Below are 14,819 nucleotides of genomic sequence, written 5' to 3'. Positions count from 1 at the left end.
ACGACATCTGTTATTTTATGCAAATTTATGTAAGCGCAAATTATATCCCGGATATTTCATTGATATAGTAGTAGTTATAGATTATTGCAGTGATTCTCAAACTGTGTGCCGCGGCACACTAGATTTGCATGTGCCGTGGGAGTTTTGAAAAATATTTAAAAGTGCGTTTTGAAACCTTGAACATATAGAAAAATTAAATGGTAAATCAATATCGCAAAAGTTAAAAAGTAACATATATAAAAACGCAATCTCTGTCAGTCTGTCATTCATTGGTTCCTTCCGTAACTACAACGAAACTACAAATCTTACAACCGAAGAAGAAGAACAGCTCACTGATATAAAAAACGATAAATTTTTTCAGTCAACATTTCCCGAAAAGAGCCTCGATAAGTTTTGGATCTCAATCAAGAAGTCATATCATGCAATCAGCTCAGAAGCAATCAAAGTAATTCTGCCATGTGTGTCTTCGTGGTTTTGTGAGTTTGGATTTTCAGCACTGACTGAAATCAAATCGAAAGAGAGAGAGAGACTTCTTAAAATCGACGATGAAATGCGCGCTTGTTTGTCGACTATGGAGCCTCGCTTCAATCTGATTTGCTTTCGAAAGCAGGCACATGCTTCACGTTAAATTTAAAATTAAAAATATATGTAAAAATAAAAAAGTTCTTCGCCACAAAAATTGTTAAATCTTTTTAGGTGTGCCGTGAAAACTTTTAGGTCTTTTTGATGAGCCGCAAGACAAAAAAAGTTTGAAAAACACTGGATTATTGGGTGACTAATAAGCAAATTTAGATAATTATTTAAAAGAAAATGTGTCGGCTGCATAAAGATAATTTTATTTGTGCATAGCTGTCTTTTTCTAGTCTTCTTGGTTTAAACCGCTTGGTTTCAATGTTCACAAATGTTTTTCTGTCTTATTTGTTTGTATTGTCTATGCTTTGTATTTGCCTTTGAAAAAGACTCATTATATATGCTTCAATATGTGTAAAGTGAATCCAGTATCTACAACAAAAAGCGGTTGCAATGTAATATTTCTTTCATGTAATGGAAATCTTGCGGATATTTGTCCTCGTTGTCAAATAGAAAACTAGTTTGCAATTATCACATTTCTTATTGCGTCTGACTCGGTTGTACCTGTACAGGTGACACTGGACGGTTTGATGACGTTATATTATAGTAAGACGATCTTTAAAAACGTTTACAGAACCTCAGTGCTTACAACAAAAGCATGCCATTTGATGAGTAAGAAAAATAATCATGGTAGGGGTACTGAGATATAGGAAATTTTTTTTTTTTTTTTTTTTGGGGGCACCAGACAGATGCCCCCCCCCCCAGCCAAAGAATAAAAGTGTTTTCATGTTTCACTGAGTCCCCCAGATATGTTGCTTTGTTTTTTTAAATTTAAACAGAATTTCGATCAAAAATTTTAAATGAATTTTTGACGGGGTATTTATTTCCTAGTGTATTCTATAGGATTGTTCTTCCGAGTCGGTTTCGATCACCTGACTCGGAGTCCCTCTCCTGGTATCTTTGTTACCTTGGCTAAAGGTTGCCTACGTCCCGTGTTTGCTATGTGTGAATGTGCTATATGTTTGTTCGTGCTATGGTTGTGTTCGTGTTGGGACAGCCGTCTATATCGAATTCTTCCCCAGTTGTCCTGTGATCCTTATAACATGGATCTTCTAGATTTTGTACATATTTATATTTCCAAGCTTTTAGAATAAGAATTTTGAATTTTGGGCGAAGTAACGGTGTAATAATATTTTTTTTTTTTTTTTGTGGGGGGAAACTACTATTGTTTTAGTGTGTGCTATGTGTATGTCGTTCTTCGCAAATCTATATTCTGCTGAGGTCAGCTGTGTTCGAGAGAGCTCCATATTTACTTTATTGTTTTTACTTCACTCTCTCGAACTTGGCTACCTTTATTTATTTATTATGTTTCCGAAAAGGGTTGCCAAAGATTCTATTTCCTATACAGTTGAGTGACAGTATAGGTGTTAGTATAGATTTGTTTCTTTTGTGTTGTATGTCTACCTTTCCATGTCGCTTGTCTGTTCCTTCCTTCCTAGCTCCATGTAAGTGTAGGTCTCTGTCCTATAATTCTCAAAGATAAAAGAAAGGTATTAGTATTCAATATACATTTGCTTAAGTAGAAATGGAGAGGTATACGTTCTACTATTATCTATCAAGAGTAGGCAGGAGTAATGTCCCATTGGGGTAACTACCGTTGGTAGTTATCATTACATATGCCTCTCACTTTAGTTTATTTTCCTATGACTATTATTTGGCCACAGGCCATCATTGTTGTAACGATATAGTCAGTAATTTTATACCGCGTATTTTTAGTAAAATTTCCATCAAGATATAAAATGCTTTGTTGTTTATATTTATCTGTTTTGTTTATTTCAGCTATTACCTTGTCCCTATTTATTTCTGTTTTTTCACATTGTATTATCACATGGAATTTAGAAAACGGGCCTCTTTTACACAGTGGACATTTTGGCGGTACTCTGACCATGCGCCGTCTCACTGCAGCCTCTCCTGTCAACCATGCATTGTGCATGTATTTAAAGCAGAGGCTTTGAATTTTAAGGGAGCCTAGTTTCATCCAGTGCCTCCATGCTCTGTCCCAGTTAACGTATAAATTTTCTTTTTCTGCCGTGCTTTTAATATTTTTTGTTACGTCCTCCCTTATCCAGTTATATGTTAAAGTTTCTTCTTTATTCCATAGTTCTGTTTTATCTCTATATTTTATTAGTAAATCTTTAATGTTTTTGAATTTTCTTGGAAGTTCTAATTGTTTTATTAACTTATTATTTTTGTAAATATCGTCCCTATTTCTTATGGAGAATCCATAACGGTATATGTAAATACCTTCCCATGGACTCTTTGGTTCTAGTCTTAGCCTCTTAAATCTATTTAAAATATTGCCGGCTTTAAGTAGTATAGGGCTGGGGAGTCCTACCCCTCCCCTTTCTTTAGCTTTATATAGTGTTTCTTTATTAATATAATGAAGTTTAAAATCCCAAATGTAGTCTATTATATTATTATCTATTGTGCTTAATGCTTTGTTACTAATATCTATAGATTTTAAGATATAATTAATATGGGCGTACATGTATGTTTTCGCTACTTGTACTCTCTCCATTAGGCATAGTGGCGTTAGTGCCCAGATTTTCATATTCTGTTCGATTGCTTCTCTTATTTGTCTGCAGTTTTCCTTCTCTTCATTTTCTCCAAAATTGACTCCCAAAACTTTGACCCTTTTCTTGATTAAATGTGGGGGCAAACCTGGGTGGTTACCTCTCCAGTTTCCTATTTTGAGTATTTCCGTTTTGTCGTGATTAATCTGTGATCCTGATGCTTTGCTAAATCTGTCAAATTCTTGGATCAGGTGTTTAAAGGAGTTATGATCCTTTATAAAGTTTGTACAATCGTCGGCGTGTTGTAACATTTTCACTTCTTCTTTTATATTCGGTATTTTAATACCTTCAATATCTTTATTTAGTTTAATGCTTATGCTTAGTATTTCAATCGCTATTACATATAATAGCATAGATAGTGGGCAGCCTTGCCTCACCGATCTTTTAATATCAAATTTACCCGTCTTTGCTCCATTCACCTGCACTCTTGAAGTTATTATTTTGTACAGGATTTTGGTCCATATTTGAAATCTGTTTCCAAAGCCAAATTTCTCTAAGACTTTTTGTATATAGTTGTGTTCTAATCTATCAAAGGCTTTTTCTTGGTCAAAAAGTACCATGGCAGCTTTTTGTCCACTATCATTTATATGTTCAATAGTTGCTTTTATACTTAATATATTATTTTGTATATCTCTGCCTTTGGGACCACATGTTTGATTTATATTTATTATTTTCCCCATTTCCTTTTTTATCCTATTCGCTAAAATTTTGCTTAGTATTTTATAGTCCGTATTTAGGAGGGAGATGGGCCTCCAATTTTTAAGATCTTCCCTATCCCCCTTTCCTTTATACAGTAGTGTTATTATCCCTTCCCTCATACTCTCTGTCATGACATCATTTCTAAGTAAAATATTATTATACAACCATTCTAAGATGAGCGACAACTCACCACAGAATTTCGCATAGAAGTCCGTGGTGAGTCCATCTCCACCTGGGGATTTTCCTTTGGTGAGGCTTCGAATACTTTCCACTATTTCTTTTTGCGAGATGAACTCATCACATAAGTCTTTATGTGCTGATGATATCCTCTCGCACTGAATATTTTTTAGATAGTCATCAATTTTGTAGTCTTCAATTTTTTGAGACGTATATATTTGGGTGTAGTATTCCTCAATGTATTTGAGTATTTTATTTTTATCAGTAGTTTTTTCCCATTAATTTTCAAGGTCTCCATAATTTTTTCTCCCCCCCCTCCTAATCTCTTCTCGCTTATACAGTCCTTCCGCTTTTCTGTATATATGTGTGAATTTTCCCGCTCTCATTTCTTTACCCCTGATGTTTTCTTCTATTATTTTGTTTAGTCTATCGTTTAGTTTTTTTCCCATATCTGCTGTGTTTTCCCTCTTTAACTGCCGTTCAATTTCCTCTTTCTCCATTTTAAGTTTTTTACTTCTGATATTTGAAGTTTCAATAGCTATACTTTTTATTTTTAATTTAAATTTATCCCATTCTCTAATAATATCCATGTTTCCTCTTTCAATAAACCTTCTTATTTCATTTTTAATTTCGTTTATAAAATTGGGATCCGCCAATAACTTATTGTTAAATTTCCAGCCCCCTTTTCCCCAGTTATTTTTAGCTTTAAAATTTACTGTCATGTATATAAGTTTGTGATCAGTGATCTTAAAATCAATAATTCCAGCCTCTTTGTGTGTTTCTTCGTTAAAGTTTGTACACAAGAATTTATCTATTCTACTCCCTTTGTTTATTTTATATTCATATGTATATTGTTTCCTAAGTATATTTAACTGTCGGTATACATCTTTAAATGTATGCCTATTTATGAAGTTTTCCATTTCTATCTTAAATCTTATATCATTGGTTGTTAGTTCCCCCTCCCTATCTATATTATCCCCTACCCAGTTATAGTCCCCTCCTAATATTACGTCTTCCATTGTATATCTTTCTAGATATTTTGATAGATTTCTAATAAATTCCTGTCTTGGATATTTGTTGGACGGCATATAGAGGTTAATAAAATGTATTTTCCCAATTTTTACATGTAGTAGTCTCCCTTTAAAATCTTTACCCTCTTCTATTCTCTCCCATTGGATTCCTGGTTTATTTTTAATTATTGTTGCCACACCCCCTTTCACATCATTCCCCTCAAAGTCATTTTTCAATAGAATTCCATTTAAGTGACTTTCACAAAAAGATATCACATCATTTTTAAAACCATTATGGGTTTCTTGTAAAAAAAGAATATCAAAATTTAGGCTTTTATTGAATTTGGCAAGTTGTTCTATATTTATTCCATTTACATTTATTGAGTATACTTGGAAGTTCGTTCCTTCCATTTCTGGTTGCCTCCAGGTTGCCGCATTTATGGTTGCCACTTGATTTTATTTTGATTTTTATTCATAATAATTTTTTTTGATTTTTATTCAACGGGCACACTGGCTTCAGAGTCTCCCCCCACCACCGTCAAAAGGGTGGATGGGGTTTCTTCTGTTGAATTTGTATTTCCTTTGCTTGCTTGTTCAGTCTTGTTCTCTGTCGTATTGTCTTCCATTACTTTTCTTTGCGTATCATCCGTCTCACTCTCGTATTCACGTCCTGTTTCATAATCATCATCATTTCCAGTTTCTTTGTCATTTTCCTGTTCAAATATAGTTTCATTTTCTGTTTCTGTTTCCATTGTTTCTTCTTCGATTGTTTCCTCCCTTTTCTTTTTAGTTATGGTTTCCTTCCTCTCTGACACATTTTTCCTTTCTTCTATTGTATAATCTTCATTTCTTCCTGTTTCGCCCTCCTGGGGTGATTTCGGTCCTGTGGCTGCTTTTCTTTTTATTCTCAACTTTGGTATTGGCGTGGATGTTAGAGGTTGAATTCATATTAAGTCATTCCCAGTATGGTTATCCTGTTTCTCTTCCTCTGATAAGCATCCGTACCTATTTCTCAACGTTAGTCCCTCTTTGTTGTTTGGGGTTTTTGAAAGTCCCGATTTGTTTGGGCTAAGTACTTTTTGCCACTCCAGTGTTGATTGTTCTTCTCCCCTTATTTCTCTTAAGTCCATATTCGTGAGTGAGCTTGCCGTTACTTCCTTACTTTGCTCTTTTTCAGTTCTGACTTCTTTTATGAGTTTTAGTATCGGATCGGGTTCTTGCATGTTACGATTTAGTGGTGCAGCTGCCACCCTACATGCGTACGTATCCCTGTTGGTTGTGCCTTGCGCTGTTTGTTCTACGCCTGGGCAATCACGTGGTTCATGCCCCGTTTGAAAACATCTGTGGCATCTCCGATCTTGCTCTGCTCCTCTATACCAACTTCTGAGTTTGAACCCCATGACATAGAAAAATAGGGGTATTTTCTTTGCATCTTCTTTTTGCACATAAATAATTCTGTTTCCGGATTTGATCGGCGCAAAACCCCAAATTGTTGCCATCTTGTGGGTTATGACCTTCGCTCCGAATTTCTTTTCAGTTTTTAGAACAAGTTGATCTGTATCCACTTCGAATGGAAGTCCCACTATATGAATCTCTGTTAACTTTGGCTCGATATTTCTTGTAAAGGGTTCTGTCTCCTTTACTACTGCTCTCATCCCTTTTATTTCTATTTCCGTCATTTCTAATAACGGAGTTCAATCTTTTGTGTATATCACATATTTGTTCAGTCCTCCATTTTGAAGCGCGTCTATCTTCCCGATCTCCACACCCATGACATGCATTGCCATCAGTATTTCCGCTTGCCTTGGTGCTTGTGCGGCTCCTTCAAAATCCAAAGTCTGACAGCCTGGAGTAGTTATCTAAATCTTCCAGGGACAGTTGGTTTCGTCATAATATTTGCACGACTATCTTTTATTACTTTATAATCCGAGATAAATAATATATCTCCCGCGATTTGGAGATTTGGATTTCCTAACTTCAGTACCCACTCCAATATAGATACCCTAATGTCATTTTATCCTTCAAGCGTTGTTAGAAGTGTTTGTACATCTCGCACTGTATGTACAATATTCACTACATCTATGCAGTATGTTGAACAGTTATGTAATCTTTCTTCTTTCGCATTTCAGGTGAATGCCTTAACGTTTGGATCGGTGCAAAGGATATTTCCTCAGAGGGAGAATGGCATTGGGTGAATGGTGAACACATTAGCTCCTGTCTCTGGCAACCGGGTCAACCCGACAATACGAGCAATAATGAGCATTGTGGTGAACTACGACAAGATATTCAATACAGATTAAACGATAACGATTGTAGTATCAAACAACACTTTCTTTGTCAGCTTGTTTGAAAGAATTTAATTTTGCAATTTTGCTCCTACTTTTAAATCTTGAACCAAGAATCACGGCAAAGTTATTAGCTATCAAATTCTTGTTGTATTATCATTCAGCAGAGATAAATATTTTTCCAGGCACACTTGTATTGATGCCAAACATTTTGCAGAACAATATGATTAGTGTCTAAGATGTTTTAACACGATCCAATACTTTTTCCATATTTGTGTCTTGTTAAACGATGCTATTTTGCTGGATAATTCATGGGATGATGACTGCAGTACCTCATGTGCTAATTCTATTAGTACATTATTTTACGTGCATATTTTAACACTAGCTTAAATGCCCTGTCAGAATAATATTTGGATCGTTCATGGATTCATCAAAATAAATATCATGTCCACGTCTTCGTGCAATTTAAAATCACTTGTCACACCCTTAAGCAAGAGTGTATCCTGTTTTCAGGCCTGTGTCGCCAAACACATCTGCTTGTATTGGTCGATCAAAATACTCCAACAAGGAAATATTCGTTTTTCAAATTATTTTACACAGTTGTACCTTGCAAGTTTTTTTTTTTTTAATATAAAAAGAAATCAAATATAAAACGAAAACTGTGGAGAAAACGGTCCCATAAATTTAGCTTAAACATGCTAGATTGGCAATTTTACTTCCAAGTTTTGTTTTAGGAAATGACATGCATTTTCTGTGATTAGTCCTACTGTAGATAGTGTTGCGCACTTGAGTCACGTGAGTAGCGCACGACCAACTGCATTCATATGTAAATGAAAGACGGTTTCGTTTCCTGTGTCGCATAATGAAAATAAATACTGAATATGTCTATCATAGCAGTTTTGTGCTGTGTCGTTGTTTAGTTGTACAAAGAAAAGGTTGTATGGAACATTTAATACTGAATAATGTCTGTGTTCTGTATCTTTTGTGTTGTTTTTCTTGTTATTTTTCTTTTCTTTTTACTATTTACTAATGATACATAGCTACACCTTTCCAAATCAAAATTAGCCCCTCCATAACAAAAATGGCTATGCACATGTTATCTTATGCCAAGCCCATGTTCCACATATTACGAAGCCGAGTAACCCGTTGCTGTCCAGAAGTGATTATAAAATATGGATTGTCATCAGTCTTAAATGGAAGAGAGAGGAGAGTCTGAATATTAGAGTGTGGCGTAATAGGTGTCTGTTGGGGACAACAGATTTAGGGGATAAACACAGGAAATTAACATGAGGTCGTGATTATATAAGGTACGTTTTGTAACAATGTAGCATAAGGCGACCGTCTACATGCGAAAGGAAATACTATATTGTAGTAACTTTCAACGTGAGAAATCTGTCTGCCATTCCTTTGCTGAAGTATATGTTTGTGTATGTGTATGTGTGCGTGTCTGTGTGTAACACAAAGAGAAAGAGGAGAGATTTAAACAAAACTGAAAAAGAAATCAATACCAAATTTTAAAAATCACCATGTTTTAATAACGGTCTCATAAAATGAAGATGAAGGTTTAGGGCTTGTCCCTTCCTTTTCATGTATAAATGTTAAACATATTTACAAGACTGACAACGTTGTACAGAACGCCTAGATTTCCAATATTCATATAGGACATCATGATTTTGCTTTTTGTGCTAAAAATCACACTGTTCAAAGAACCACTTTTTAATTTTGGTATCCTTTCTAGAGAAATCACTTCCAAAACATGTCACTAAATGTTGTAATAGAATCCAAGACAAACATGGGAGTTCAATCTAAAAATTATATACTATCTAAATTGTGGGGGAAACAACATCCTGTCGCAGGCAACATCCTATCGATGGTGTTTGGATGTCCAATTTCCGTAAAGAGAGAGAGAGAGAGAGAGAGAGAGAGAGAGAGTTAGTTAGTTGGTTACGTATATCGCAGAAACTGACCCGATTTTCTAGTAGGTTGCCAACTATTGAACACCGTTCTGTAGGTGTCTATTGTGTCCATTTTCTCGGTGTCCGTGTATTATTCAAATTTATCCTGCTATGAAAGTTCCCCCTGGTAAAGAATTGACTAGCCGATTTTTTCCCCAGGAAAGAATCAGCTAGCCAATTCGGTCCCCTGGGTTAAACAACTAGCTAGCCAATTCTCCTGCCCCCCCCTCCCCCCCAGCTGAAGGTTTCTCCACCGGGGAAATAATTGGTTAGAATTGGTTAGGTGATTCTTTCCAGAAATGGCCTTAGCAAACGGGGGGCCCGATTTTGATCATTTTGGCTGGGCCACCTGGATTGAAGCACCGGGCCTCCTGTGAGCACGGCCTTTGGAAATATACTTTTAAACAAGTTTTATATGATATTGAACTTAAAAGTTTCTTCGATCGCTTTAACATTGCTTTCTCTCTACAGATACATTTGTAAAAATTATTAACGCTCGGGACCCCTGTGAGAGCGTGGCCCGATTGGGCCAAATCGGTCTAATTGGCCTAAGGCAGGCCCCGATTCCCATTCCCATCTAAGCTGTTGTCTAACATGTATCATTGTAGACATTTGAAACTTTATACTAGGAGACCATCTATAACAAAAGCCACACCAAATATGCCACAAATTCCATGAAAGCACTGTAAGAACTACTAAAAAACACAACAAAAGACAACATCAGACTTCAACTTCTAAACAATAAGTAATATAAGTAATGGTAATCTATCTAAATTTCTTATAATACAAACGGGTCAACAATTGAAAAGATTACCAACAAGATTTCCAAGGAGGCCCCATTCATAATATCTTCAATCCGTCTGCAGAAAAACAATGCTAATACGGTTGCAGGAAATGCAAATCACCTTTATAAAGTATAATTTACATAAGACATCCCCAGCCCCAACAAAATTGCAAATTATACGAGATGATGGTAATTATATTATTTAGAGCTATAAGCTTTGCAATTTCTGGAAGAGAAAGAGCTACAACATTTGCCGTATTAGTATCGCTAGGCATATGCGCTCCGTAATGGTTACTAAAAGGCTTAGCAATTACCTCAACAACAATGTAAATAAGTATTTACATGACGACAATATGGAGTCAAATACTGTGTGTATAACAGTTGCCGAGTAATGGGGGCAGCATCATTGTTATTCACGAACATTTATGTGTATGGTACTTGTTGATCAAATCTCAAAAAAATTAAGCAGTATGTTGATGGAGGTACCCAGCATCCTTTTCCTTGGACTCCCTCGCTCAGTCTGGAATTTAATTACGAAACGTTGCAAATGACCATTTAAATTTAGTGTTAGGTTGCTAAGAAGAAACGTGAACATTAATTAAAAGTTGTGTCTTATTCCATGTAAGAGATTTTTGAAAGGTTATTAGTCTGAAATTGTCATCTGTATTAATGTAAAGGCTTATTTGAAAAAAAAACTCTACGTGAGCATTTGTTAAGTGAACCGTTACATGTATTATATATTTCACATGTGGGCCTTAAGCAGATAAGGAAACAGTCCATTAATGAAAAGAAACCAGTTGGTGGTGGTGAGGAAAAATAGGATATCTGAATATGTCCTCCCCCATTTGCTAAGTGGCCCATTATATGTATGCTATTTCACTCGTATTACCAAAGTGCCCGTCAAAGATAATAAATTATTGGGGGCGGGGGGTGGGGCGGGGCGGGAAGAATCAGCTTGCTGATTCTATCTCCCGCCTTACATGTTAAGTGACCCATAAAATGTATGATATTTCACATGTGGGCATTAAGCTTATTACCAAAGAATCCAATAATGAAAAGAATCTGGTTGTCGGTGAAGGGGGGGGGGATAACTAGATGGGGAAACTAAATTATTGTGTGTGCATGTGTGTGTGGGGGTGGGGGTGGGTGAGAAATAACTAGACGGGTTCTTTACCCAGGGAAACTTTCAGCAGAAGAATTGTCTGTTATACCGGTTACATTGAAGTTTTAATATTTGACGTGTATGCAGTCAGTTTGTTGTAACAAAATATCCCTCCAGGACGTGCCTTCATTGTCAGCGGATCAAATTGTGAGTTGAACAACACTTGCATTTCTTGCCAAAAGTGTGTCTACCTGTTGATATATGTCACTGTTGCCACTGGTACAGTCAATACTATGTTGTCGTATAACCAATTTACATTGCGATTGTCGTATGATTTTAAGTGTTGCATTGCAGCAGATCATTTACATTCTTGCAAATGTTGCCTTAATAAAGGGCCATGTTGCAAGAATGTACCAAAGAAAAGCCTCAAGAGTAGAATATAAACATATTGTGTACTTTGGCTAGATTTTGGCCATAGGTTAGGCTTGGTCATTATAGAAGACGTAATTGAAATAGGAAAGAAATATTATAAAATGAATATTTATTTGAAAATGGGGAAGGGTGTAGGATGATGCAAAACATTTCTTCATTTTTCTTCTCTTGTAAGGGGAGGATTGTTTTCCCCCAGTCCCCCTAAGACAAAGGTCTATATTGTCTGCAAGTATCTGGCACAGAAAGCTGAATGTCTCATAGTAGCGCTCACTATGCTCCAACATGCAGACAATGCTAATCTGTACCAATCTTTCCATTCAGCCATTGGATATGGCCGTGCTATCAACCCAGTCATATGTCCCGAGACAACTAACCGAAATTAATATATATGTTATGAAAATAGCTTTTGTATCATAACCTTCTTCTCATTTATTGCTATGAGAAGGAATTTGCCCATGGTTAAGAAATGTCTTTGCCTATGGAGAGAGAGAGAGAGAGAGAGAGAGAGGGAGTTCCGGGCACTCATGAAAGAGGGTGCCAGTCATAACGGTGTAAATACTGCTACATCTTGGGGAATTTGGTACGGGATCCTGTAAAGACACAAGCCTCTTTGAGTTTCTGACGAGTGAACTTTTTATTGTAATACTCAACATATAAAATTACATTCCAATATCAGACTGCATAAACGTTAATTACAGATATAAGAGATACATATAAAACTACGATATTCCTTCACTTACCAACATCATACATTTGTATAATTTCTGCCTTTTAGAATGTAATACAGATAATTAAATATCGAATAAATTCATGTTAGCTAACGAATCTAAATGTCAATATTTCAGACTAATACCGTACTTGAAATATATTTTATCTAATTTAATCTAAAATGTCAACATATTAAACTCTATTATTTAAAGAATAGTTTATTTCTAAATTAACTATTACTGGGTATGAAGTTGGTAGCGAACGTTGCTTTTTACTATAATCAATAATATAATTAAAAGCAAATATAAGTTCTTCAAACAATTAAACTTTCCAGTACATTATATTAAAGAATAGCAAAGAAATATTAAATAATCTAATGTTGCAACATACTGATGTTAAATTAACATCTTAGCACTAAAAATGCTTATACTATATGACAAATTGTACATAGACGATAATCTTACCTGATACGACACAAGCCTCTTTGAGTTTCTGACGAGTGAACTGGCATGTCCGTGGATTGACGCTTTTTATATCAGTTTCAAAGGGCATATCCAAATATGGAGATAGGTCTAGTTCTTGTGGTCGCCAGAATCTCAAAGTGAGGCTTCAAAGTTTCTTACAGACTATCGTCTGGATCGATGTACGTCATTAGACAGACAATTCTACCACGTCAGCGCGTGGAGCTTATAGCTTAGTCAGGACTTTTTGGCATACGTAATGCGGTAACTTACACTACTTAGCGAGTGTAGTTTTTGCCGACTTATGACACAAGGGCAATGCATAGAGAGTTTTGCCTTTGCTCATAAGGACGCAGTCTTTATTAAATAGTATATAATTGTAATACTGAAATAAATGGATTTAACCTCAATACATTTTAATAGAAAATTACCTTCAATATAATTTATTAAAAAATTACTTTAAATATAATTTAGTCAAAAATTGCTTTAAATACAATTTAGAGAAAATTTCAATCTTATTACTTTTACTAAAAAATTCTGTCCTAATAATACCCTCCGGGACATTTGAGCCAAGTCCTAGAAGCTCGAGAAAAAAGTTACATCCATAAAAGAAAGTTAAAGGTGAAAGATAAAAAGAATACAATGATAAAAACATTGTGAGACATTTTGTAAAGTTCAAAAATACGTAAGAAAAACACTGCAAATACTGAATAGAATACAGAATATACAATAAGAAAAGCAATGCAAATTATTCAGTAAAATACAAAAAGTACAATGAGAAGAAAAAAAAAACACACTACAAAATGTTCAGTAAAATACAAGAAATACAATGAGGAGAAAAAAACACTGCAGAATATATAAAGAACATTTTTCACACTATGGAATAAAATTCAAAAATACAATGAAAAGAGCTTGGCACGACATTAATTAAAAAATAGAAAGAAAACAATGACCAAAGAGGTTAAAAATATTTCAATAAAATTCTACGCAGTCTACTTCTACGAATAAGCTTGTCCAATAATTATGACACCAATATTAGCCTGCAGTTCTTGTTATCTTTATTTTTCTTTTTGTGTTATTTTACTCCTTTTTTATATATTAATTTTGTATAACATCGGCAGGACGTATTTATGGGTGACTACGGTTATAATTTCGCTTCAGCCAAGTGTGGTGAAAAGAATTCCCATTCTTATGGATAGTGCTAGTGAGCCGATATTGAGTTTATCTTCCTATTGCATACATTCTATCAACACAGAAATACCAGTATCATCGAAGAAGAAATGGTAGCAAAGAGAATGGCGTTAGAATTTGGTATTAACCAAGAGTAAGGAAAGTGACAATTTTAGTGTTGTATTAGTCCTACCCTACTAACCATGACGTCTGTTCACTTGCAATAAAACCATGACCTGCGCGTGTATGAAATAGAAATCGCATCGTAACTAACCGAAGAGAAATAAGTGAAACTATCATTATGATCGTAAAATTGGTTCGGTGTGGTGTAATACAACTTTGAAATGGGCGTGTATTACCGACGTTACATGTGACGTAGGGAAGAGAATGTATCGACGTTATCGTTTCAAACAAATTGTGACTCAGAAGTTGGCCGTATATAGGCCATTAGCTGCTCATGTTTTACGAGAGCCATGCATATGGGGTAACTCGGTGTCGAGTTGATGTATAGTTTGATCATTGTGTGCTGGATTGTAGATAACTGGGTGTTGGAGAAAAGGCAACAGATTGGTAGTGATTATATGTGTGCTGATATATATAGAATGTGAGAAAATCTTTTTGTTTCTAAAAGAAGGACAGGAGGGAAGGTGTGCTATATGATGAGAGTTATACTTCATAAGAGTAATGATAGGGTGGCAAGGGGAGATACATAATTTATTTTAGTTATCAAGCGTACCAAAATATGGGGTTTCGTTTAGAGTGCTGATGAACTTAAATTTTATTCTAGGACTCCATTTGGAACGTTTACCAACTGTTTCGGAAGCGATTTTTTT

General features: G+C 35.3%; 1 protein-coding gene across 1 annotated transcript; it reads left to right on the top strand.

The window, feature by feature from the left end:
- Positions 1-3,676: 3,676 nt before the first annotated feature.
- LOC149798415 (perlucin-like) lies at positions 3,677-8,352 on the top strand. The gene is made up of 3 exons (XM_089960871.1): positions 3,677-3,851; positions 6,215-6,227; positions 7,219-8,352. The coding sequence occupies exons 1-3, from the start codon at positions 3,762-3,764 to the stop codon at positions 7,437-7,439; spliced, it is 324 nt and encodes a 107-aa protein (XP_089816997.1). The 5' UTR covers positions 3,677-3,761; the 3' UTR covers positions 7,440-8,352.
- Positions 8,353-14,819: the final 6,467 nt, after the last annotated feature.

This window comes from Sinohyriopsis cumingii, chromosome 6 (genome assembly GCF_028554795.1).
Source record: "Sinohyriopsis cumingii isolate HCF-2022 chromosome 6, ASM2855479v2, whole genome shotgun sequence".
NCBI classification, from domain to species: domain Eukaryota; kingdom Metazoa; phylum Mollusca; class Bivalvia; order Unionida; family Unionidae; genus Sinohyriopsis; species Sinohyriopsis cumingii.
Note: the sequence above shows the minus strand (reverse complement) of the source record. Positions and strands in the feature narration are given on the sequence as shown.

Coding starts and splice junctions, on each gene's coding strand:
- LOC149798415 (XM_089960871.1), top strand. CDS start 3,762: ATGGCAGCTTTTTGTCCACTATCATTTATATGTTCAATAGTTGCTTTT.